We start from the raw sequence: 24007 nt of genomic DNA on the forward strand, positions 1-24007 counted from the left end.
GACCAATTACTGTAATGGCCACAGAGATGTTCTCCTATTTTGAGTGGTATTTTACAGGCAGCAGGGGACACTGCACACCAGACAGAAAGTCCAATTTCTTTAACTGCTTGGACTGGTGTAAGCTGCAGAACTTGATAACATGCAAACAGTGACTCCTTTGTGATCCTCAGGACCCTTTGAAGTCCCACCACCCTGTTTTCCAGCTCTACATCCATTAAACCATTCTACCACTACCCCTCCCCTCTTGAACCCATGGCACATTACCATCATAGAGACCTTCCATCTTTGGCATGCTGGAACTCCCTGTCAACAGCTCCGTAAGTCAGATTGTTCTCCTAAGACAGAGGCAAAAATGCAATTTATACTGTTCTCAATGATACATTTCCCCAAAGCATCTTTAGCTGAGAGGCTGAGAACCATTGCACCCTGTGAAATCTAACTCACAGAGTAATTTTCAGCACGGAAGGCTAGTCAGTCCATCAAGTCAGTGTCAAGTCTCAGTGGAGTAAACCAGTCGATGATCAATCCCAGTTACCATGATTTCATAGAATCCCTACAGTTTGGAAGCAGGTCATTTGGTCGAACAGGTCTACACCCACCCTCTGAAGAATAACCCATCCAGACCCATTTCCCTACCCTATTACTCGACATTTACCCCTGACTAATGCACCTAACCCACACATCCCTGAACATATGAGCCATTTAGCATGGCCAATTCACCTAACCTGCACATCTTTGGACTGTGGGAGGAAACCGGAGCACCCGGAGGAAACCCACATAAGGCACAGGGAGAATGTGTAAACTCCACACAGACACTCCCAAGATGGGGTTTGACTGTGAAGCAGCAGTCTTAACCACTAAGCCACCATCCTGCCCCAGTCTCCAGGGCTTCAGCAGAGGCTGCATTGCCAAGATTTGCCCAGCATGGACTTATAGTGGCAATGATATTAGTGGAGGCAAGATGGTGCCGAAGAATGGCGACACTCAAGATGATGCTCTCAGTAACCTCCACCTTTGTTGTAAAAATCACATAGAATCCTAAAGTGTTAAATTAAGCTATTTGGCCCATCAAGTCTACACTGACCATCCGAAGAGCAGTGCATCCAGACCCACCTCCAACCCTATCCCTGCATTTCCCATGGCTAACCTGCCTCATACCTTATTGCTGCATTTCCAATAGCTAACTGAGCAAGGATGACATGCAAATTCATGAAGCATTCCATACTTTTTTAGTGGGCGGCAGAGTGGCACAGTGGTTAGCACTGCTGCCTCACAGCACCAGAGACGTGGGTTCAATTCCCGCCTCGGGCAACTGTCTGTGTGGAGTTTACACGTTCTCCACCTGTCTGTGTGGGTTTCCTCTGGGTGCTCCGGTTTCCTCCCACAGTCCAAAGATGTGCAGGTTAGGTAAATTGACCATGCTAAATTACCCATGGTGTTAGGTGAAGGGATAAATGTAGGGGAATGGGTCTGGGTGGGTTGCTCTTCGGAGGGTCGGTGTGGACTTGTTGGGCCACAGGGCCTGTTTCCACACTGTAAGTAATCTAATCTAAACTCATCTGGCTGCAGATGGGCAAATTATGATGGTCAACCCATTTAACCTATACATGCTTACACTGTGGGAGGAATCTAGAGCACTTGGAAGAAACACTCGCAGACACGGGAAGAATGTGAAAACTCAGTAGCCTGGAGGTGGAGCTTCCTCAGTAGGTGGAAGCAAACCCAGGTCCCTGGTGCTGTCAGACAGCAGTGCTAACCACTGAGCCATTATGATGTGTTCATCCAATCAAGTTCTCATCAAATTGAAGGAAGGATATGTCAAGTATAGACAGGAGAGATCAAGTGAATCCTGAAAATCATATAAAGACATTAGGAATACACTTAAGAGGGAAATCAGGAGGGCAAAAGTGAGACATGAGATAGCTTTGGCAAATAATGTTAAAGAGAATCCAAAGAGTTTTTAATAGATATATTAAGGACAAAAGGGTAACTAGGGATAGAATAAGGCCCTTCAAAGATCAGCAAGATGGCCCTTGTGTGGAGCTGCAGGAAAGGGGAAGTTACTAAACAAGTATTTTGCATCAGTGTTTACTGTGGAGAAGGACGTGGAAGATATAGTATATGGGAAAATACATGATCTTGAAAAATGTCCATATTACAGAGGAGGTGGTGCTGGATGTCTTAAAACACATAAGAGTGGATAAATCCCCAGGTCTTGATCAGATATACCCTAGAACTCTATGGGAAGCTAGGAAAGTGATTGCTGGGCTCCTTGCTGAGATATTTGTATCATCAATAGTCACAGGTGAGGTGCTGGAAGACGGAGGTTGACTAATGTGGAGCCATTATTTAAGAAAGGTGGTAAGAAAAAGCCAGAAAATTATAGACCGGTGAGCCTGACATCAGCGGTGGGCAAGTTGTTGGAGGGAATCCTGGAGGACAGGATTTACAGGCATTTGAAAAGGCAAGGACTGATTTGGAATAGTCAACATGACTTTGTGTATGGGAAGGTGGTGATTTACTTAGTAAATTTGCAGATGACACAAAAATTGGAGGTGCAGTGGACAGCAAAAAAGGTTACCTCAGATTACAACAGAATCTTGGTCAGATGAGCCAATGGACTGAGGAATGGCAGATGGAGTTTAATTTTGATAAATGTGAAGTGCTACATTTTGGGAAAGCAAATCTTAGTAGGACTTATACACTTAATGATAAGGTCCTAAGGAGTGTTGCTGAACAAAGAGACCTTGGAGTGCAGGTCCATAGCTCCTTGAAAGTAGTCACAGGTAGATAGGATAGTGAAGAAGACGTTTGGTATGCTTTCCATTATTAGTCAGAGTATTGACTGTAGGAGTTGGGAGGTAATGTTGCAGCTGTACAGGAAATTGGTTTGGCCACTTTTGGAATATTGCATGCAATTCTGGTCTCCTTCCTATCGGAAGGATGTTGTGAAACTTGAAAGGGTTCAGAAAAGATTTACAAGGATGTTGCCAAGATTGAAGGATTTAAGCTATTGGGAGAGGTTGAATACGCTGGAGATTTTTTCCCTGGAGCTTCAGAGGCTGAGGGGTGACCTTATAAAGGTTTATAAAATCATGAGGGGCATCGATAGGGTAAATAGACAAGGTCAAGATTAGAGTGGTGCTGGAAAAGCACAGCAGGTCAGGCAGTATCCAAGGAGCAGGAAAATTGACATTTTGGTCAAAGGCCCTTCATCAGAACGAAGCAGCGAGCTTCCAGAGTGGAGGGATAAATGGGAGAGGGTGGAGCTGGGGAGAAGGTAGCTAAGAGTACAATAGGTGAATGGAGGTGGGGATGAAGGTGACACGTCAGAGAGGAGGGTGGAGCAGATAGGTGGGAAGGAAGTTTGGCAGGTAGGACATGTCATGAAGAGGGTGCTGAGTTGGCAGGTTGGAACTGGGGTAAGCTGGGGGGAGTGGAAATGAGGAAACTGGTGAAGTCCACATTGATGCCATAGGGTTGAAGTGTTCCGAGGCCAAAGATGAGGTATTCTTCCTCCAGGCATTGTGTGGTGAGGAAACAGCGGTGGAGGAGGCCCAGGACCTGCATGTCCTCGGCAGAGTGGGAGGGGGAGTTGAAATGTTCAGCCATAGGGCAGTGATTGGTGCAGGTGTCCCAGAGATGTTCCCTAAAGCACTCTGCGAGAAGGCGTCCAGTCTCCCCAATGTAAAGCAGACCACATCGGGAGCAACAGATACAATAAATGACATTGCGCAGGTGAAACTTTGATGGATGTGGAAGGCTCCTTTGGGGCCTTGGTGTAAGTGAGGGGGGAGGAGTGGGTGCAGGTTTTGCATTTCCTGCAGGGCAGGGGAAGGTGCCAGGATGGGAGGGTGGGTTGTTGGGGTGCGTGGACCTGACCAGGTAGTCACGGAGGGAACGGTCTTTGCGGAAAGCGTATTGGGGTGGGAGGGAATATATATCCCTGGTGGTGGGGTCTGTTTGGAGGTGGCGGAGATGTCGGTGGATGATCTGGTTTATGTCGAGGTTGATAAGGTGGAAGGTGAGAACCAGGAGGTGCTGTCCTTGTTGCAGTTGGGGGGGTGGTGGGGTTTGAAGGCGAAGGTGTGGGACATGGATGAGGTGCATTGGAGGGCATCTTCAACCCAGTGGGAAGGGGAATTACAGTCTTTAAAGAAGGAAGCCATCTGGTGTGTTCTGTGGTGGAACTGGTCCTCCTGGGAGCAGATACGACGGAGGCAGAGGAATTGGGAATACGTGATAGCATTTTTGCAGGAGGTAGGGTGGGAAGACGTGTAATCCAGGTAGCTGTGGGAGATGGTGGGTTTGTAAAAAATATCAGTGTCAAGTCGGTCGTCATTGATGGAGATGGAGAGGTCCAGGAAGGAGTGGGAGGTGTCAGAGATGGTCCAGGTGAATTTAAGGTTGGGGTAGAATGTGTTGGTGAAGTTGGTGAACTGTTCAACCTCCTCGCAGGAGCACGAGGTGGCACTGATGCAGTCATCAATGTAGCTCTCAGAGCTTTCACGCCCTCACCTTTAAACCTAAGGTAAAACAAATAAATAGTCACTGAAATGCAGGATATGAGCAACAAAAACAAAGAAAAAGCTTGAAATATAGAACAGATCTTTGTGAAATAGTGAAGAGAAGGGAAGGGTTAATATCTTGGACATAATCTGTGACCGGAATTAAAAACTAAACGGATCTAATTTAAGGAGATAGTGGCAGGGGTAGGGCACAGTGTAAGACACAGACTACAGATATCCCAGTCACAGAGAGAAAATTCAAGAATTTAATGACCTACATACTAGACAAATGGAGAATTGTTAAATGATATAAAAGATCATCTCAGTGAGGCAATGAAAAGACATTGAAAGGACAAAAGTGCAAACATTGAGGAACATGAAAAAGCATGGGAGATGCTATAATAAGGAAAAAAGACATAGCTGAACAAATAGAAGGAGAAAAAAATGACTCAGAGACACAGGTCTGAAATGGAAACAAGAATATGAAACATGCTTTATGCTCCCCTTCCTTGCCTTGTTTTCAGTATTTGTGTTGATGTTTTATTGTGGAATATCCAAAGTGTGTTGCTTGACAACCGCCTTATGGTATGGTCATTTAAATATTATAATGATGCTGCAGCTTCACATTTAAATAGCTTTATAGCTCACACAAGGCAAAAGCATTTTTATTGAAAATGTTCTGCCCCTAGAGCACTTCTAGTGGATCAGAAAGAGAAGGAGTGCTTCCCACCAATCCTCTCCCACAAACTTATTTCCTTTGCATTGAACCTTCCAACCGCAGAATTCAGATCAGGCAGCAGTATCCCTTGGGCCAGAGATTTGACCATCCACTGAGATCAAAGTCCCATTGTTAATTTAAGGGATTGAAGATGGGGAATTTAAGGGTGGCACAGTGGCTCATTGTTATAATTACAGCCTCACAGCACCAGGGACCCGGGTTCAATTCCAACCTGAAGTGACTGTGTGGAATTTGTATGTTCTCCCTGTGTTTGCATGGACTTCCTCCAGGTGCTCCATTTTCTTCCCACAGTCCAAAGATGTGCAAGGTAGTTGGGTTAGCCATGGGAAATGCAGAGTTACAGGGGTAAGATATTTGCTACAGTTGAGAAATAGAAATTGTCTTCATGGTAGCTGACTTTAGCAAGTCTGGCAAGAGAACCCAGCTGCATGATGTGTCAGGTTTGTCCTCACAACCTACTAAGCCATTATAACAGCAACATTTGAGGAGCACAATGTGAAAGACAAATTTAACTATATTTCAGCATGAACTGACAATAAGGTTGAGAAATGCTTTTCTGATTTCAGCTGAGCTGGTGTGTAAATGTGTTGATGTGAATTTGTGTTTGTAACTGGAAAAATGCATCAATCTGGGTGTGTATGCCATATTTCAGGGTGAGCCCGGTCAAAGGGGACCCAACGGCTTTATTGGACATCCTGGATCAACTGGACCAGCTGGTGCTAAGGTGATTTCTTCTACATTAAACTTATTCTTAATCATTTGAAAATGAAATTGAAATAATATATTAATACCAGAGATACCATGCTAACAGGACTAAACAGGTTAAACACAGGAAGGAGGTTCCTCATGAGCAGGGAGTCCAGAACCAAGGATCACAGTTTAAGGAAATGGGGTAGACCCCTTTAGATAGAGATAAGGAGAAATTTCTTCACCCAGAGAGTGGTGAGCCTGTGGAATTTATTGGCACAAAAAGCAGTTCAGACCAAAACGTTGAATGTTTTCATGAAGGACTTGGATACAGTTCTTAGACCTCAAGGGATCAAAGGTTGTATGAAAAAAGCAGGAACTTAGAACTGAGGTAAATAATCATAGTTTAATCATGTTTAATAGTGGAGCAGGCTCGAAGGTTTGAATGGTCTGTCCCTACTCCTATTTTCTATGTTTCTTTATTATTGTTAGTTGATTATACATTAAATTCCCTTTAGGAATAACAGTGAAATCATCAATTTAAATGGAGAAAATAATTTGCAATATTCACCTGAATTTTCAATATGTGACCTGAAGGACTTGGTTCTAGCTAAGAGCATGAGGTTAAAGAATGATTTTAGGATTATCTTTAAATTTAAAAAAAACTATTAAAAGATAAGGTGTTGATTGTGACCACTGTTTTGCTTCATTTCCACGATTGGTCATTGAACATATAATCCTGGCATAAAACATCAGGAGCCTGTATTAGAATATGGAGTGGGGAAGATTGTGCACATCTGCAACTCAGCTGGTGCACCTGACCGACAAAAGAAAATATTGGGTTGTATAACAACTGTGCAATGTTCTGACTTGAGAGTGGAAAAGCAGAAAGCATACACTGCAATGTTCTTTTAGCCTGTAGTTCTCTCCGCCTATTAATGTCATTGCAGCAATAATAATAGTACTGCTTCGTTGCTGCATGGAGTTTGGGCAGGAAAAAGAACAAAAAAAAAACACTTACTCTTACGTAGCACCAGGAAAGATAATCATAGAATTGAAGACTGATACTGAAGAGAATAACTATCCTACCTGCAAGTTCTAAAGAACACTTGATGTATTTCCTTACAGAAACTCACTGAGAAGATTTTTCATCTGTGTTGGAGGGAATTGAAACCTAAGATAACTGTTTAGCACTTCTGCATTGATACAAAACAAATGTGCTACACATTGCCCAAGGGATGAGGGTAGCGAAAGCCAATTTGAAGTAAGGTTACAGGCTTCTCTACAAATCCAGTAAAGTTCAAATAAAAGTTCAAATTTCACTTTAAAAATTATTAGTCTCAATGGAGATTTTTGAAGAAAATGGATCTTGCAGGAAATCTGGCACGGAACTTGCACAAAGTGGTAATTGAGGAATGGAAAAAAAGCTGGTGTTACTCTTACATTTTCCAAAAGTAGGAAAAACGACATGGACAACCACATGGCAATGAGTTTGATGTCCTTTGGGTGTTAAGCTATGGAAATCCCTGTTAAAGATAAGGTCATTGAACATCTGGATAGAAATAAAATTATAAAGGAAAGCCACTGTGAGTTTGTGAAAATTAAGCAACAGATTCACTCTGGGTGAAGTAATGGGAAGTAGTGCAGTGAAATGTGACATGACTTTTAAAAATCACTGAAACTGAAAGAGAGTCTACAACACAGTTGTGAGACCAGTGTCATACATAGTGTAGAAACTTAGGTAATGTCAAGAGGAGAGGAAGAATGGTTGAATACTAATAAGTTGCTGATGCTGAAATGGATAGGTGGAATAACAAGAAAAGACATGAATAGGAGCCAATACATCAGGGGGTCAGTGGAAATATCAAACAAAGTACCAAGAAAAGATTAAAGGGATGTGATCATTTATTGTGGAGTGAGAGGGGAAATGTGGTGAGGTGAGTGATGGGGTGGTGATATCACAAAGAAGGAAAGAGAAAGGCCCAAAACTGAATAGAAAGACCTAGTGGTGAGACACTTGGAAAATGAATGGATGACTGACAGAAGCAAAGGAGATCAATCAGCCCTTCCCCACCAACCTGGCCCCAAAATAGGTAAAGCTGAAGGAAGAACAACAAGAAGAAGAGTCCATAAAGGGGAGGTCGTGCCAATCTTACTCATTTTCTTTGACGGGATAACAAAGAATTTTGTTAGAGTTAAGGGAATAAAGGTAAAGTCACAATAATCATATCAAATCATAGGGCTAATCTCTTATTAGAGAGAGGTGGTGGTTTAACCTGATGGTCACCAAACCTCAGATGAGGGGCGAGAATGAGAAGGAGAATTCTTTCTGATAATGTCAGCTGGTGCAGGAGTTAAACCCATGGTGTTGGTGCTACTGTGCATTGAAAACCAGCCATCCAAACAACTAAGCTAACTGACCCCACTCAAGCAGATTTTGTGTACTTAGCTTTAGGTATGACATTTGATACAATTGTTTTCATCTTAAATAAAAAAGGAGCAATCAGTAGAAATATGTTTTGAAATTAGTGATTGGTGAGAGTAATAGTAGAATAATCATCTTAGAAATTGTTCACAGTTGGGTCTCAAAGGTATTTTCTTTGGCTCCTCTATTTAATATTTTTACAAAGGATATGAAGACATGAGTTATAAAAACAATAATTAAATTTGAAGAATATGAACCCTCAAGACATTTAAGATATACTTAGACAAGCATTTGAAATGTCTGACCATACAAGGTTTCAGGACAAGTGCTGGAAAATAGGATTAGAATAGATAGATGTTCAATGACCAGTATGGACACAATGGGCTGAAGGACCTCTTTCCCTGCTATATAAACTCTATGATGCCCCGTGACATAATGTTAATGAAGATGGTAGACTACAAAGCTGAATTAGCATACCAAAGGGAAATTTAAAGATAGATGGAGATTGAGCAGCCGGGTAGGAGATGAAATTTAATCTCATGGGAGAAAGGCAAAATGCTTCACAAGAGGTCAAACATCTAGAAAGAAATTATTATTGCTTATGAAATGGACCATTCAACCAGATTACTTATGGACATGATGAAGTTTTTTATTTACAATGTGTGTTTCTTAAACGGCTAGAAAATGACAGTAGATAGAAATTCAATGGATTTCATGGCAATGGTGCCATGGGAACTTCAAAAAGTAATCCATCAAAGGAAGGGAGATAATTCACAGCAATCCTGATTGTGATCTCTTTTGGGCAGAGAGATAACAAAGGGCTAAGTACCTTCCTCAGAAGGATATCATCTCTTGTGGATTATGTCCCAAATTTCAGGCATGTTTGTGGTTTAACCTTCCAGGAATATACAATAAAAGGGTTTGAAAAACCGTTCAACTACTTCCTCTGCCTCCATCGTATCTATTTAGATGATGCAGCATTTCATATTGGTATTTCCAATATGTCTTCATATTTTCCTCGATCAACAATGCCAACTCACCTTTGTTGATGTGGCTTTTCATTTTATCTATTCTGGTTCATGTATCTGCTCTCACTCCTTTCTCTCCCTTCCAGAATCATAAGTTTCCTTTTGCTCTGATCTTGAACTCTGCCAGCCTCTCCATTCAATAAATCATACTCTGACATTTTGCCACCTCCAGTGTGATGCCGCCACCAAACATACCTTTCCCAGTTGTGCCCTTTTGGTATTCCAATGGAATTGTTCCCTCCAAAACATCCTGTTACACTTCTCAGTCTTCCCCTATGGCCCATTTCTATGGCAGGCACAAAAGATGCAACTTTAGTCCTTTTTCCCTCCTCTATTCTTAGCATCAAAAGCCCTAACACTCTTTCCGACTGTAACAGATTTATTTGTACTTTCCATTTGATACACTGTTCACAATGTGGTTCCCTCTACATCAGGAAGACCAAATGCAAACTGGGAAGTAGCTTTGCAGAACACCTTTCAGTTGGCAGGTTATGACTCCAGGTTTTCTGTTTCTTGTCATTTTAATTTTCCCTCTTGATCCCATTCTGAAGTTGTTACCCTGGTGCTGCTACAGACTTCCAATGAAGCTCAAAGATCAGCAGTTCTCTTTCAACTGGACATTTTACAAACATTTAAATTCAACAACGAGTTAAACAATTTAAAATCATAATATCTACTCCTATTTTGTTTCATTTTTGTTTCGGTTCATTCTCAATCACTTTGCTTCACATTTGGATGGTTTCGGTCCTGTCATTGACATTTTATTTTGATACAGCTTTTGTCTATTTATTTGTCCCATGATTACACCTTTTGGCTTCGTGCTATGAGACTGTTGATTGTTGAGTCCATTCTGACCTCTATCCTTATCATAACACTTTACTTTTGTTTGTTTTCTCACCCTCCCCTCCCGCCTACGCAAAATCTGTTATATTTCCAAATTTTCTTAGATCTAATGGAAGATCACAGACACCAAAAATTAACTTGAGTTCTTTTCCACTGCCTAAAAAGACCTACTGCAGTGCTTCCCAAATGTTTTTCCACTGTGACCTCATTCCAAAACCTTTCTCACGACCCAAAGTGATAATCGTGTGCAAAGAATATTGTGTCAGTGAGAGCAAGCGATATGTGGCCTGAGACCGTGGAGGGGTGTGGTCTGAGAGGCGGGGGAGTTGAGGGGATGGTGTGGTATGGTCTGAGAGAATGGGAGGTTAATCTTAAAATGCATATGGTTGTGGTCTAAGAGAATGGCAGGGGTGAGGTCTGGGAGAGTGTGGTCTGAGAGAGCAGAGGATGAATTCTGAGACAGCAGGGGTATGCTCCAAGGGTTGGGGGTGGAGGGGTTAGTGGGGGTGAGGGCTGAGAAGGAGTTGTAGTCTAGTTGGGTGTGGGAAGGGGAAGCAGTCACATTTAGAGTGGAGACACAACTGCTATAACATTGCCAAAGCTTCATGCAGCCATTTCTGTCTTTGAACTCATAATCCCAAAATCTCAGCTCATATCCCCTCTTGGGTCCCAACTTACACTTTGAGATGCCTATACCTACTGAGTATTTGGGGCATTTGCTGTTTTTGTTTCTATCAGTGTCATTTTTTGGTCTGCTATACACAAATGAATTAAGATTGATCACTGTTATTGATCTCTATATTATCACAGTAACATATGATTACCAGAATGGCTGAAGGAAACCAAGATGAATCATAGTCTTTGTTCAGCAATGTCTTTATTCTGGTCAGCTGCTTCTTTGCAGCTCTTACAAGATATGGGCCTTGAAATTGCTGAGGTTTTCCTGATTTCCTATCATACCTTCAGCGGAGTTTAGAAGTGAAGGACAAATGGTTTAATCAGAGACTTTCAGTCATTTACATTCTTGCAATAAAGGAAATATGTAAATATTTCAGAAAAGATACAAAAAATATAAAGGCATCAATATATTAAAATGAGTTTTTGTTAGATAAGAATTATGTTCATGTTACTACATCCAGCATCTTTGAGACACTTTGATAAATGGGAACATTTAATTTTTTCAAGATAATAGCAATATTGATCATCTATCATTTCTGTTAAATCAACTGAAAGATGAGAAAATATTGCCCTCTGCAAAATCACAATTCAACAGGGATAAAGGATTTCAAAATAAATGTTATTACAATACTGGAAAATGCAAATATTTTAGGTATTACTATACAAGCCACTAGTCAGACCACAATGCAATGGAATACCGTGGACAGTTTGGGCCTGTCACCTCAGAAAAGATATAATGGTATTGGAGGCAGTCCAGAGATCATTCACTAAGTTGATAACAAATATGGGGAGGCTGTTTTATTTGGTCATACAAATCTACATTCAGCTTGGGCCTGTACTCAGCAAGGTTTAGAAGAATGAGAGGTGACAATATTGAAATATTAAGGCTTCTTAGGGGACTTGATATAGGGTAGATGCATAAACGTTGTTTCACCATGTGGAGAAGTCTATGAACAGAGGCCATAATCTCAGAATAAGATTTCTTACATTTAAGGCACTTCTCTCTGAATTTTAAATCTGTGGAATTCTTTACTGCAGAGAGATGATAAAGTAGGTTTGTTAAGTATATGCAGGGCTGAGATAGGCAGATTTTCAATCAGTAAGGGAATCAGGGATTATAGGGAAAAGTCAGGAAAGTGGAGTTGAGGATTATCAGAACAAACATGATCTTGTTGAATAGCAGGTACATCTTATGGTGTTATGCATGTGTTGTTGAGAAGTATTTGGTGACAAGTTTATGTACTTGTCTTGTAACATCAATCAATGCAAATTTCAAGGAACACTCTAATTTTGTTTTTTTTCAATTTCAGGGAGAACCTGGGCTCCGTGGTGAGGTTGGTTTACCAGGGCCAGTGGGAAAAGGATTTCCAGGATCCAAGGTAAATTAGAATCCGTAATTTTAATTTTTTAAAAATTCATTCAAGGGTTATGCATGTTACTGGCTCAACCAATGTTTATTGACCATTCCTATTGTCCTGGAGAAAGTGGTGGTCAGCTCATTCTTGAATTACTGCTACCTTAGTGATACATAGACACCTGTAGTGGATTGAAGAAGAGAGTTTCAGGATTTTGGCCGAGTTGCAGTGAAGGTAGAGCAATTTGTTTCAGTCAGGATGTTATATGGCTTGGAAGAGAACTTAAATGTTGTATTTTTGCTATTTATCTGCTGCTCCTGCCATTCTAGGTGCTGGAAGTAGTGAGATCGGATGATGCTATCAGTTACTGACAGAGTTACCTTAACTCAAAACAAATGCTTTGCCAAGAAATCTGGATTAATTCAATCTATATTCTGTTTTAAGAGCTTTGGAACCAATAAGGTACTTGGAAAATGTTTATTTAAGTTTGTAAAGTTGAGATCTGAAAGTAAAATCTAAAAGCTCAAATGGACAGATTGAACTTATAGTTTGAACTTAGTTCTTATATGAATTAACCTAATTAATGTCTCAATATGGTTATAGTTTAATTTCACCTGTAACAGGACATGTGGGGTGAAGTTGCACTATTGTTATCTGTCAGAAACTAATGCCAGGAAATTGAAATTCTCAGTCTACAGAGCCAAGTTATACTGCTAACTGGTTTGCATGAGCTTAATGGAAATAGCATATGGGGAGCTTTAGAACATAGAACATGGAATAGTACAGCACTGTACTGGCCACATGGCCCTTGATGTTGTGTCAGCTTTCTATCCTTCTCTAAGATCAGACCAACCTACATACCTTTCATTGTATAAACTCCCATGCGCCCGTCCAAGAGTCGCTTAAATTACCCTAATGTATCTGACTCTACTACCACTGCTGGCAGAGAATTCCATGCACCCACCACTCTCTGTGTAAAGAATCTACCTCTGACATCTTCCCTAAATCTTCCTCCAATTATCTTAAAATCTCATATTAGACGTTTCTGCTCTGGGAAAATGTCTCTGGCTATCCATTCTATCTATGCCTCTCAATATCTTGTACACCTCTATCAAGTCATCTCTCATCCTTCGCTCCATGAGAAAAACTCTACCCCCCTCAACCTCTCTTCTTAAGACATGTCCTCCAGTCCAAGAAGCATTTGGTAAATCTCAGAAATGAACACAATATTCCAAATAGGGTCTAACCAGGACTCTATAGAGCTGCAGCATAACCTTGCAGCTCTTAAACTCAATCCCCCTGCTAATGAAAGCCAACATACCATGTGCCTTTTAACAATTCTATCAACTTGGGTGACAACTTTGAGAGATCTATTGACATGGACCCCAAGATCCCTCTGTTCCTCCACACTGCCAAGAATCCTGTCTTTATCCCTGTATTCTGCATTCAAATGCAACCTTCCAAAATGAATGACTTCACACTTTTCCAGGTTGAACTCCATGTGCCACTTATCAGCCCATTTCTGCATCCTGTCAATGCCTTGTTGCAACCTACAACAGCCCTCCACATTATCTATAACTTCACCAACCTATTGTCATTGTCAAACCTATTAACCCATCCTTCCACTTCACCATCCAAGCCATCTATAAAATCACAAAGAGCAGAGGTCCCAGAATCGATCCCTGTGGAACACCACTGGTCACCAAGCTCCAGGCTGAACATTTTCCATCTACCACCACCCTCTGACTATGGGCCAGCCAGTTCTGTATCCAGAGGGACAGTTTTCCCAGAATCCCATGCCTCCTTACTTTCTGAATGAGCCTACCATGGGGATACTTATTAAATGCCTGCTAAAGTCCATGTACACCATATCCACTGCTCTACCTTCATCAATGCGTTTTGTCACACCCTCAAAGAATTCAGTAAGGCTTTTGAGCATGACTTGCCTCTCACAAAGCCATGCTGAGTATCACTAATCAAGCTATGGTTTCCCAAGTGATCATAAATCCTATCTCTCAAATCTTCTCCATTACATTGCACACCATAGATGTAAGACTGACTGATCTTTAATTCCCAGGATTATCCCTGTTCTCTTCCTTGAACAAGGGAATAACATTTGCCACCCTCCAATCATCTAGCACTATTCCAGTGAACAATGAGGATGCAAAGATCATCGCCAAAGGTGCAGCAATCTCTTGTCTCACTTCCTGTACTAACCTGGGGTATATCCCATCTTGCCCAGGGGTTTTATCTATCCTTACATTTTTCAAAGTTTTCAGTACATTCTCCTACCTAACATCAACCTGTTTTAGCATATCACTCTGTTTCACATTGTCATCAGAAACATCAAGGTCCCTCTCAGTAATGGATACTGAAGCAAAATCTTCATTAAGGACCTCCCATATTTCCTCCAACTCCAGGCACAAGCTCCCTCCACTATCTCTGATTGGCCCTATTCTCACTCTGGCCATCCTCTTGTTCCTCACATAAGTGTACAACGCCTTATGGTTTTCCTTAATCCTACCCGCTAAAACTTTTTCATGCCGCCTTCTAGCTCTCCTAAGTCCATTCTTCAGTTCCTTCCTGGCTACCTCTAAAGGCCTGTCTGATCCCTGCCTCCTCAACCTTAAGTAAGCTTCCTTCTTGCTCTTGACTCGATGATTCACATCCTACCTACCATCCCTTCCTTGCTTCGGTGGGACAAACCTGTCCGGCACTATCAGCAAATACTTCCGAAACAACCTCCACATTCCTGTTTTGCATTTCCCTGAGAACATCCATTCGCAATCTAGGTGCCTCAGTTCCTGCTTAATAGCATTCTAATTCCCTTTCTCCCAATTAAATACTTTTCCATACCATCTGCTCCTATCCGTCTCCATGAGTACAGTGAAGATCATGGAGTTGTGATCACTCTCACCGAAGTGCTCTCCCATCGAAAGATCTGACATCTGCCATGGTTCGTTGCTAAGCACCAAATCCAATATGGCTTCCCCTCTAATTGGCCTACCTACATATTGCATAAGGAACCCTTCCCGGACACACCTGACAAAAGCTGCTCCATCCAAACTATTTGAACTAAGTAGATTCCAATCAATATTAGGGAAATTAAAGTCACCCATGACAATGACCCTGTTACTTCTACACATTTCCAAAATCCACCTCCAAATCTGCTCTTCCGTGTCTCTGTTGCTGTTGGGGAACCTGTAGAAAACTCCCAATAAAGTGACTGTTCCTTTCCTGTTTCTGACTTCCACCTACGCTGACTCTGTAAATAAACTCTGCTTGACGACTTCCCCTTCTGCAGCTGTGATACTATCCCTGATTAGCAATGCCACTCTTCCATCTCTTTACCTTCCCCCCCCCCCCATTCCTTTTGATACATCTAAACCCTGGAACATCCAAAACTATGCCTGTTCCTGTGATATCCAAGTTGCCATAATGGCCACAACACCATAGTTCCAAGTACCGATCTATGCTCTGAGTTTGTCACCCTTATTCCTGATACCTCTTGCATTAAAATAGATACGGTTCAACCCATCACACTGACTATATCTTTGCCCCATCAAGTGCCTATCCCTCCTCACAGACTCTCTGCATGCTGTATCTGGCTGTTCACTACCTATTCCATCATCTGATCCCTAGCTCAGGTTTCCACTCCTCGCCAATCTATTTTAAAACCTCCTGAAAAGATCTAGCAAACCTCCGCTCAGGAGTTTGGTGCCCCTCCAGTTCAGGTGCAACCCGTCCTCCTTGTACAGGTACCAACTTCACCAGAAGGTATCCCAATGATTCACATATCTGAAGCCCACCCTCACACACCAGCCCTGCAGCCACATGTTCATCTGTACTCGTTCTCTATTCCTAACCTCACTAGCATGTGGAACTGCTCACAATCCTGCGATTACTACTCTGTTCATCCTTCCTTCTAGCTTCCAACTAACCCCCTCTATTCTTTTCACAGGGCCTCCTCCCTTCCCCTACCTATGTCATGTGTTCTACGACTTCTGGCTCCCCCTTAACAACCCTATAGCCTTGATCTGAGTCATCCCTGACCCTGTCACCTGGGAGGCAACATATCATTCGTTACCACAGAATCTCCCATTCTGTTCCTCTCATAATTGAATCTCCTATCACTATTGCTCTCCTATTCTCCCCCTTCTCTTCTGAGCCACAGAATCAGGTTCAGTGCCAGGTTTGCTTCGGTTTGGCCAAAAGGTCAATTTCCTCTGCCAATACCTGAGCCTCCACTGATCCAGGAGCAAATTCAGCCGTCCTCATGGAGATTACCAGTTTCAAATCCAACATCATCTGCCCCATCTTAGTCAGGCATGTTACAATGTCATCTGCCATTGACTTGATGCCTGTATAGGGAAAGTCTGCCAACTATGTCAGATGTTTAACATGAGGCTTGAACATGTGGACATCCCAAAGATCATGAAGCAGAATTATTTGTTTCACTGGCATCAGGTCATTACAAACATGAAGGAAATTATGATTAAATGAGGAAGTATTCACAGTATTCTTTTGTTTTCAGCAAGTGGGTCTCTTGATTCCATCTTTTCAGAAATATTCAATACTAACAAACATAGTTACCACTTCCATATTGATGAGTAGCCAAAATATTTCATATTCACTTAAAATAACTATATAACTGCAAACCAAGACAAATAATTCTTTATTCTGTTCTCTAGCCTATTAAGGATCAAATTGCTGTATCAATGCAATTTTAGTTATGCTCATAATTTATGGCAACCAGTAAGAATGGAGCACTTTAACTGCTTGGCCTAATTTATAAATACAATGCCAAACATCTGCCAAAATTGTATTCTTTCTTGTACACAGGATATAGAAATCACTAGCTAGGCAAGTATTTATTACATGTTTCTAATTGCAAATGAAAAGGTAACAGTAAGCCACATCAAAGAACTGTTGTAGTCCCTGGGGTGTAGGTACACTTACAGAACTGTTAAAAAGGGAGTTCCAGGATTTTGATCCAACATCATTAAAGGCCTGGCAATGTAGCTGCACGTTAGGATGGTGTGTGACTTGCAAGAGACTCTGTGGGTGATAGTGCTCCTCTGGTGTGTGTGTGTGTGTGTGTGTGTGTGTGTGGATATGAGTCATGTTAAATTCTGATGGTTTATATCTCTTTACCTGTAGCTATAGTCTATGCAAGAAATAGTGATTCTTGTTCAGTATAGAAACTGGTCCATAAATTCTATCAACCAAAGCCAGACTACTGTGCATCCTTTCAAAAGAAACTTTTAAAATTTGGTATGAATCCAGGAATAATAGGTGCTCAATTCACAACCTGCTACCCTATTGGGTTGAATTATGTTTAGAGGCTTGACCAACATTGAATTTGGATGAATTGGAAACAGAGACAACGATGATTTGAGTGTGTTATTAGTAAACAAGACATGAAGGCAATCACATAGGATCTGTATTGTACTTAGACATGACACAGGAATTGACAAAATACTTCCTACAGACGACGGAGTTGTCAATGGCATTTTGAAACAATGGTTGATTGACTGTAGACCAGTGAGCCTGACATCGCTGGTGGGCAAGGTTTTAGAGGGAATCCTGAGAGACAGGATGTACCTATATTTGGAAAGGCAAGGACTGATTAGGGATCGTCAATTTGGCTTTGTGCATGGGAAATCTTGTCTCAAATTTGATTGAGTTTTTTGAAGAAGTAACAAAGAGGATTGATGAGGGCAGAGTGGTGGACATGATCGATATGGACCAGTAAGGCATTTGACAAGGTTCCCCATGGGAGACTGGTTAGCAAGGTTAGATCTCATGGAATACATGGAATGCAGAACTGGCTCAAAGGTAGAAGACAGAGGGTGGTGCTGGAGGGGTTTTTTCAAACTGGAGGCCTGTGACCAGTGGAGTGCCACAAGGATCGGTGCTGGGTCCACTACGTTTTGTCATTTATGTAGAACATAGAACAAACAGCGCAGAATAGGCCCTTCAGCTCTCGATGTTGCGCCGACCTGTGAACTTTCTCAGCTCGTCCCCCTACACTATCCATCATCATCCATGTGCTTCTCCAAGGATTGTTTAGATCTCCCTAATGTGGATGAGTTGACTACAATGGCAGGTAGCGCATTTCATGCCCTTACCACTCTCTGAGTAAAGAACCTGCCTCTGACATCTCTCTTAAATCTATCGTCCCTCAGTTTGTAGTTATGCCCCCTCGTACAAGCTGATGTCATCATCTGAGGAAAAAGACTTTCAATGTCTACCCTATCTAATCCTCTGATCATCTTGTATGTTGATAATCTTGTATATAAATGATTTGGATGCGAGCATAAGAGGTATAGTTAGTAAGTTAGCAGATGACACCAAAATTGGAGATGTAGTGGACAACAAAGAAGGTTACCTCAGATTATAACAAATGGGCTAATGGGCTGAGAAGTGGCAGATGGAGTTTAACTTAGGTAAATGCGAGGTACTGCATTTTGGAAAAGCAAATCTTAGCAGGATTTATACACTTAATGGTAAAGTCCTAAGGAGTGTTGCTGAACAAAGAGACCTTGGAGTGCAGGTTCATAGCTCCTTGAAAGTGGAGTTGCAGGTAGATAGGATAGTGAAGAAGGTGTTTGGTATGCCTTCTTTTATTGGTCAGAATATTGAGTACAAGAGTTGGGAGGTCATGTTGCAGCTGTACAGGACATTGGTTAGACCACTTTTAGAATATTGCATGCAATTGTGGTCTCCTTCCTATTGGAAAAATCTTGTGAAACTTGAAAGGGTTCAGAAAAGATTTACAAGGATGTTGTCAGGATTGGAAGCTTTGAGCTATAGGAAGGGGTTGAACAGGCTGGGGCTGTTGTCCCTGGATCATTGGAAGCTGAGGGGTGACCTTATAGAGGTTTATAAAATCATGAGGTGCATGGATAGGATAAATAGACAGAGTCTCTTCCCTGGGTAAAACCAAAGGCTGCAGATGCTGGAAACCAGATTCTAGATTAGAGTGGTGCTGGAAAAGCACAGCAATTCAGGCAGCTTCCGAGGAGCAGGAAAATCGACGTTTCAGGCAAAAGCCCCTATTCCTGATGAAGGGCTTTTGCCCAAAACTTTGATTTTCCTGCTCCTCGGATGCTGCCTGAACTGTTGTGCTTTTCCAGCACCACTCTAATCTAGAGTCTCTTCCCTGGATGGAGGAGTCCAAAACTAGAGGACAATGGTTTAGGGTGAGAGGGGAAAGATATAAAAAAAACCTCAGGGGCAACTTTTTCAGGTAGAGAGTGGTACGTGTATGGAAGAAGTGGTGGAGGTGGGGACATTTGCAACATTTAAAAGGCATCTGGCTGGGTATATGAATAGGGAGGGCTATGGGCCACGTGCTGGCAGGTGGGACTAGATTAGGATATCTGGCCAGCATGGACAAGTTGAACCGAAGGGTCTGTTTCCATGCTGTACATCTCTAAGACTTGGTCAGTAAACTGGACGTAGCATTGCCCAACAGAATTAAAAAAGCAGAGATGTTTGAGGTACCAATATGCACTTAGGTTTATAGGAAATGCGAAAATGGCCAACTACTTCAGATAGGGAGATGGTCGAGTCAGGTAATGTTCAATTAAAGCAGTTTGAGTATCAGGAGAGAATTAAGAAACTAGAGATGGCTGGGAAAGATAAGGAAGGAGAAAGTAGAATTGCAAAGAGAAGAGAATGTAAGTCAATATAAAGCAGCCTTAAATTAGGAAACAGGAAACATCAGATGCTGATGCAGGCTATGGTGGGGAGAGTTTGAGCCACCATTTGAATTTCAGTAAGGAAATATTTAAAATTGCATCAGCTTTACCAAAATCTGAGGGAAAGAAAATGAAGTGTACTTCATGCTATTTGAGAAAATGACTAGGCAAGCGAAATGGGTTAAAAAGAATTAGACATTTCTAGTGCAGTGTAAGTTGACAGGTAAAGCACAGGAAATGTACGCTTCACTGTCAAAGAGGTTTCATAGAACATAGAAAAGTACAGCACAAAACAAGCCTTTTGGCCTATGATGTTGTGCTGAGGTTTAATCCTAATGTAAAATATAATAACTTAACCTACGCACCCCTTAGCTCACTGCTATCCATGTACATGTCCAGCAGTCACGTAAATGTCCCTAATGACTCTGCTTCCACCACCACAGTAGGCAACGCATTCCAAACATTCACAACTCTCAGTGTAAAGAACTTACCTCTGGCATCTCCTTTACACCTTCCTCCTAATATCTTCAGACTATGACTTCTCGTACCAGTCAATCCTGCCCTGGAGAAAAGTCTCAGGCTATTGACTCTATCTACTCTACTCATTATTTTGTACACTTCGATCAGGTCTCCTCTCTTCCTCCTTCTCTCCAGAGAGAAAAGTCCGAGCTTATTCAACCTTTTTTCATAAGGCAAGCCCTCCAGTCCAGGCAGCATCCTGGTAAACCTTCTTCGCACCTTCTCCAAAGCCTCTGTATCTTTCCTATGGTAGGGCGACCAGAACTGGACACAATATTCCAAGTGTGGTCTCACCAGGGACTTGTAGAGTTGTAGCAAAACCTCGCTGCTCTTAAACTCGATCCCCCTGTTAATGAAAACTAAAACACCATATGCTTTCTTAACAACCCTGTCCACTTGGGTGGCAACTTTGAGGGATCTATGCACTTGTACACCCAGATCCCTCTGTTCCTCCACACAGCCAAGAATCCTGTCTTTAATCCTATATTCAGCATTCGAGTTCAACCTTCCATAATGCATCACTTCACATTTATCCAGGTTGAACACCATCTGCCATTTCTCAGCCCAGCTATGCATCCTGTCTATGTTGTGCTGCAGTCTGTAATAGCCCTCTATACTATCAATAACATCTCCAATCTTTGTGTCATCTGCAAATTTACTAACCCACCCTTCAACCTCCTCATCCAAGTCATTTATAAAAACTACAAAGAGCAGAGGCCCAAGAACAGTGCCCTGCGGGACCCTACTCAACACTGTCCTCCAGGCATCTACAACCACTCTCTGCCTTCTGTCAGCCAGCCAATTCTGAATCCAGATGGCCAAATCTCCCTGTATTCCATACTTCCTGACTTTATGAATGAGCCTACCATGGGGAACCCTATCAAATGCCTTGCTGAAGTCCATATACACCACATCCATTGCTTGACCATCGTCGACCTGTCTTGACACCTTCTCAAAGAACTCAATAAGATTTGTGAGGCATGACCTGCCCCTCGCAAAGCCCTGCTGACTGCCTTTAATCACACTATGCTTTGCCAAATAGTCATAAATCCTATCCCTCAGAATTCTTTCCAAAACTTTGCTGACCACAGATGTAAGACTAATTGGTCTGTAATTGCCAGCAATTTCCCTATTACTCTTCTTGAAAAGAGGAACAACATTCGCCTCTTTCCAATCATCTGGTACGATTCCTGTGGAGAGTAAGGAGGCAAAGATCTTTGCCAGCGGCTTAGCAACCTCCTTTCTCGTTTCCTGGAGCAGCCTAGGATTAATCTGGCCTGGCCCTGGGGACTTATCAATCTTAATGTTTTCCAAAATTTCTAGTTCATCAACTTCATCAGTCTTGATCTGGTCAAGACTGCATCCCTGCTCCCCTAAGTTTTCCTTTACAACAGGTTCCCTTTCCTTCATGAAAACTGAAGCAAAAAACTCATTTACGGCTTCCCCTATCTGCTCAAACTCCATGCACAAGTTCCCTCCGCTATCCCTGATCGGTTCACCTTCTCCCTGATCATTCTCTTATTCCTCACGTATGAGTAAAATGCCTTTGAGTTCTCCCTAATCCTTCTGGCCAAGCCTTTTTCGTGCCCCTCCTGGCTCTTCCCAGTCCATTTCTGAGCTCCTTTCTAGCAAGCCCGTAATCCTTTAAAGCTGTGCTAAATCCTTGCTTCCTCCACCTTATGTAAGCTGCCTTCTTCCTTTTCATGAGAAGTTCCTCTGTTCTCATCATCCAAGATTTCTTAATCTTACCCCTTCTTACCGGTCTCAGAGGAACAAATTCATGCATCATTCACAACAACTGCTCCTTAATTAGTCTCCACATGTCTGCTGTGTCCTTTCTGTGAAACAATTGCTCCCAGCCTGTACCTCCCAACTCTTGTCTGATAATGTCATAATTTCCTTTTCCCCAATTAAACATATTCCCTTGGTAACTGCTCCCTTCACTCTCCAAGACTATGCTAAATGTAAGGCAGTTGTGATGACTTTCACAAAAGTGCTTTCCCACCGTGAGATATGACACCTGTCCTGGCTCGTTGCTGAGCACCAAATCCAAAATGGCCTCTTCCCTCATCGACCTGTCAACATACTGAGTAAGGAAACCCTTCTGAACACACCTGACAAAAACGGCTCCATCTAAACCATCTACACTAAGGAGGTTCCAGTCGATATTGGGAAAGTTGAAATCACCCATAACAAGAACCCTGCTACTTTTGCATATTTCCAGAATCTACCCGTCTATGAGATCTTCAATCCCTCTACTGCTATTAGATGGTCTGTAGAAAACCCCCTTGCTGTTCCTAACTTCCACCCATACTGACTCAGTAGACAAACCTTCCTAAACAACCTTCGTTTCTGTAGCTGTGATGCACTCTGATTAGCAATGCTACATGCCCTCTTTTTTTTCCACCCTCCCTCTTCTTTTTAAATGTTCTAAACCCTGGAACATCGAGCAACCATTCCTGCCCCTGTGAAACCCACGTCTCCATTATGGCCACAACATCACAGTCCCAAGTACTGATGCATACTCTAAGTTCATCACTCTTATTTCGGACATTCCTTGCATTAAAGCAGACACACTTTAACCAATCCCTTTGTTTCATCACATGAGAAACCTTCCTGATAGATTCAATACATCCTATCACTGTCCCGTCTGCAACTGACCCCCTCTCAGACATGTGGCTCTGATACCCATCCCCCTGCCAAACTACTTTAAACCCTCCCAAATCACGCAAGCAAATCTCCCACCCAGGACATTTGTGCCCCTCCAGTTCAGGTGCAACCCGTCCTTCACGTACAGATCCCACCTTCCCCCGAAGGTATCCCAATGGTCTAGGTATCTGAAGCCCTACCTCCTGTATCAGCCTCACAACCACTTGCTAAGTTGCATTCGCTGGCTGTTCCTCATCTCACTTTCTCGCGGCACCAGTAGCAAACCTGAGATCACTACTCTACCCATCCTGCTCTTCAGCTTCCAACCTAACTCTCTGTAGTCACTTTTCAGATCCTCAATCCCTTTCCTGGCTATATCATTGGTGCCAATATGTACCATGATTTCTGGCTGCTCCCCCTCCCTCTCCCCCTTCAGAATCTCATAAACCGGATCGGTGACATCCCGGACCCTGGCACCAGGGAGGCAACATATCTTCTGGGAGTCCTGTTCCTGACCACAAAATCTCCTGGGATCATGATGCAGCAAAGAAGACTATATTGCCACGACACAAGTTAGTGACTGAGGCATATAGGTAAAGATTTTGAAATTTAATGAATGGCCTGGAAAACTAGCATTGAATTTGAAAAGGTTAAGTAAATTAATTTTAACCGGTAAAAAAGAGCATTTGAAGGTCAATCCATATATAAAGCTCATGGAGAGATTATTCTCTCAGGGGAATCTAAAACTTCACTACGTACCATAATATGAACTCCTATTGAGGACTAAAGGGTTGTAGCTGCTAGACAGGCAGCAATAATGACTGACAATTATGAGCCAATCCCTAAAACTATAACTATTATCTATCACCC

At 42.2% G+C, this 24007-nt stretch overlaps 1 protein-coding gene across 1 annotated transcript in view; it reads left to right on the plus strand.

Moving 5' to 3' along the window:
* Nucleotides 1-24007, plus strand: part of LOC132815691 (collagen alpha-1(XXVIII) chain-like) — a 238398-nt gene that overhangs the window by 134013 nt on the left and 80378 nt on the right. Inside the window, exons 21-22 of the mRNA XM_060824756.1 lie at nt 5900-5971; nt 12219-12287. Of these exons, the coding sequence (XP_060680739.1) occupies nt 5900-5971; nt 12219-12287 (141 nt within the window). The remainder of the gene's footprint in view (nt 1-5899; nt 5972-12218; nt 12288-24007) is intronic.

This window comes from Hemiscyllium ocellatum, chromosome 5 (genome assembly GCF_020745735.1).
Source record: "Hemiscyllium ocellatum isolate sHemOce1 chromosome 5, sHemOce1.pat.X.cur, whole genome shotgun sequence".
NCBI classification, from domain to species: Eukaryota; Metazoa; Chordata; class Chondrichthyes; order Orectolobiformes; family Hemiscylliidae; genus Hemiscyllium; species Hemiscyllium ocellatum.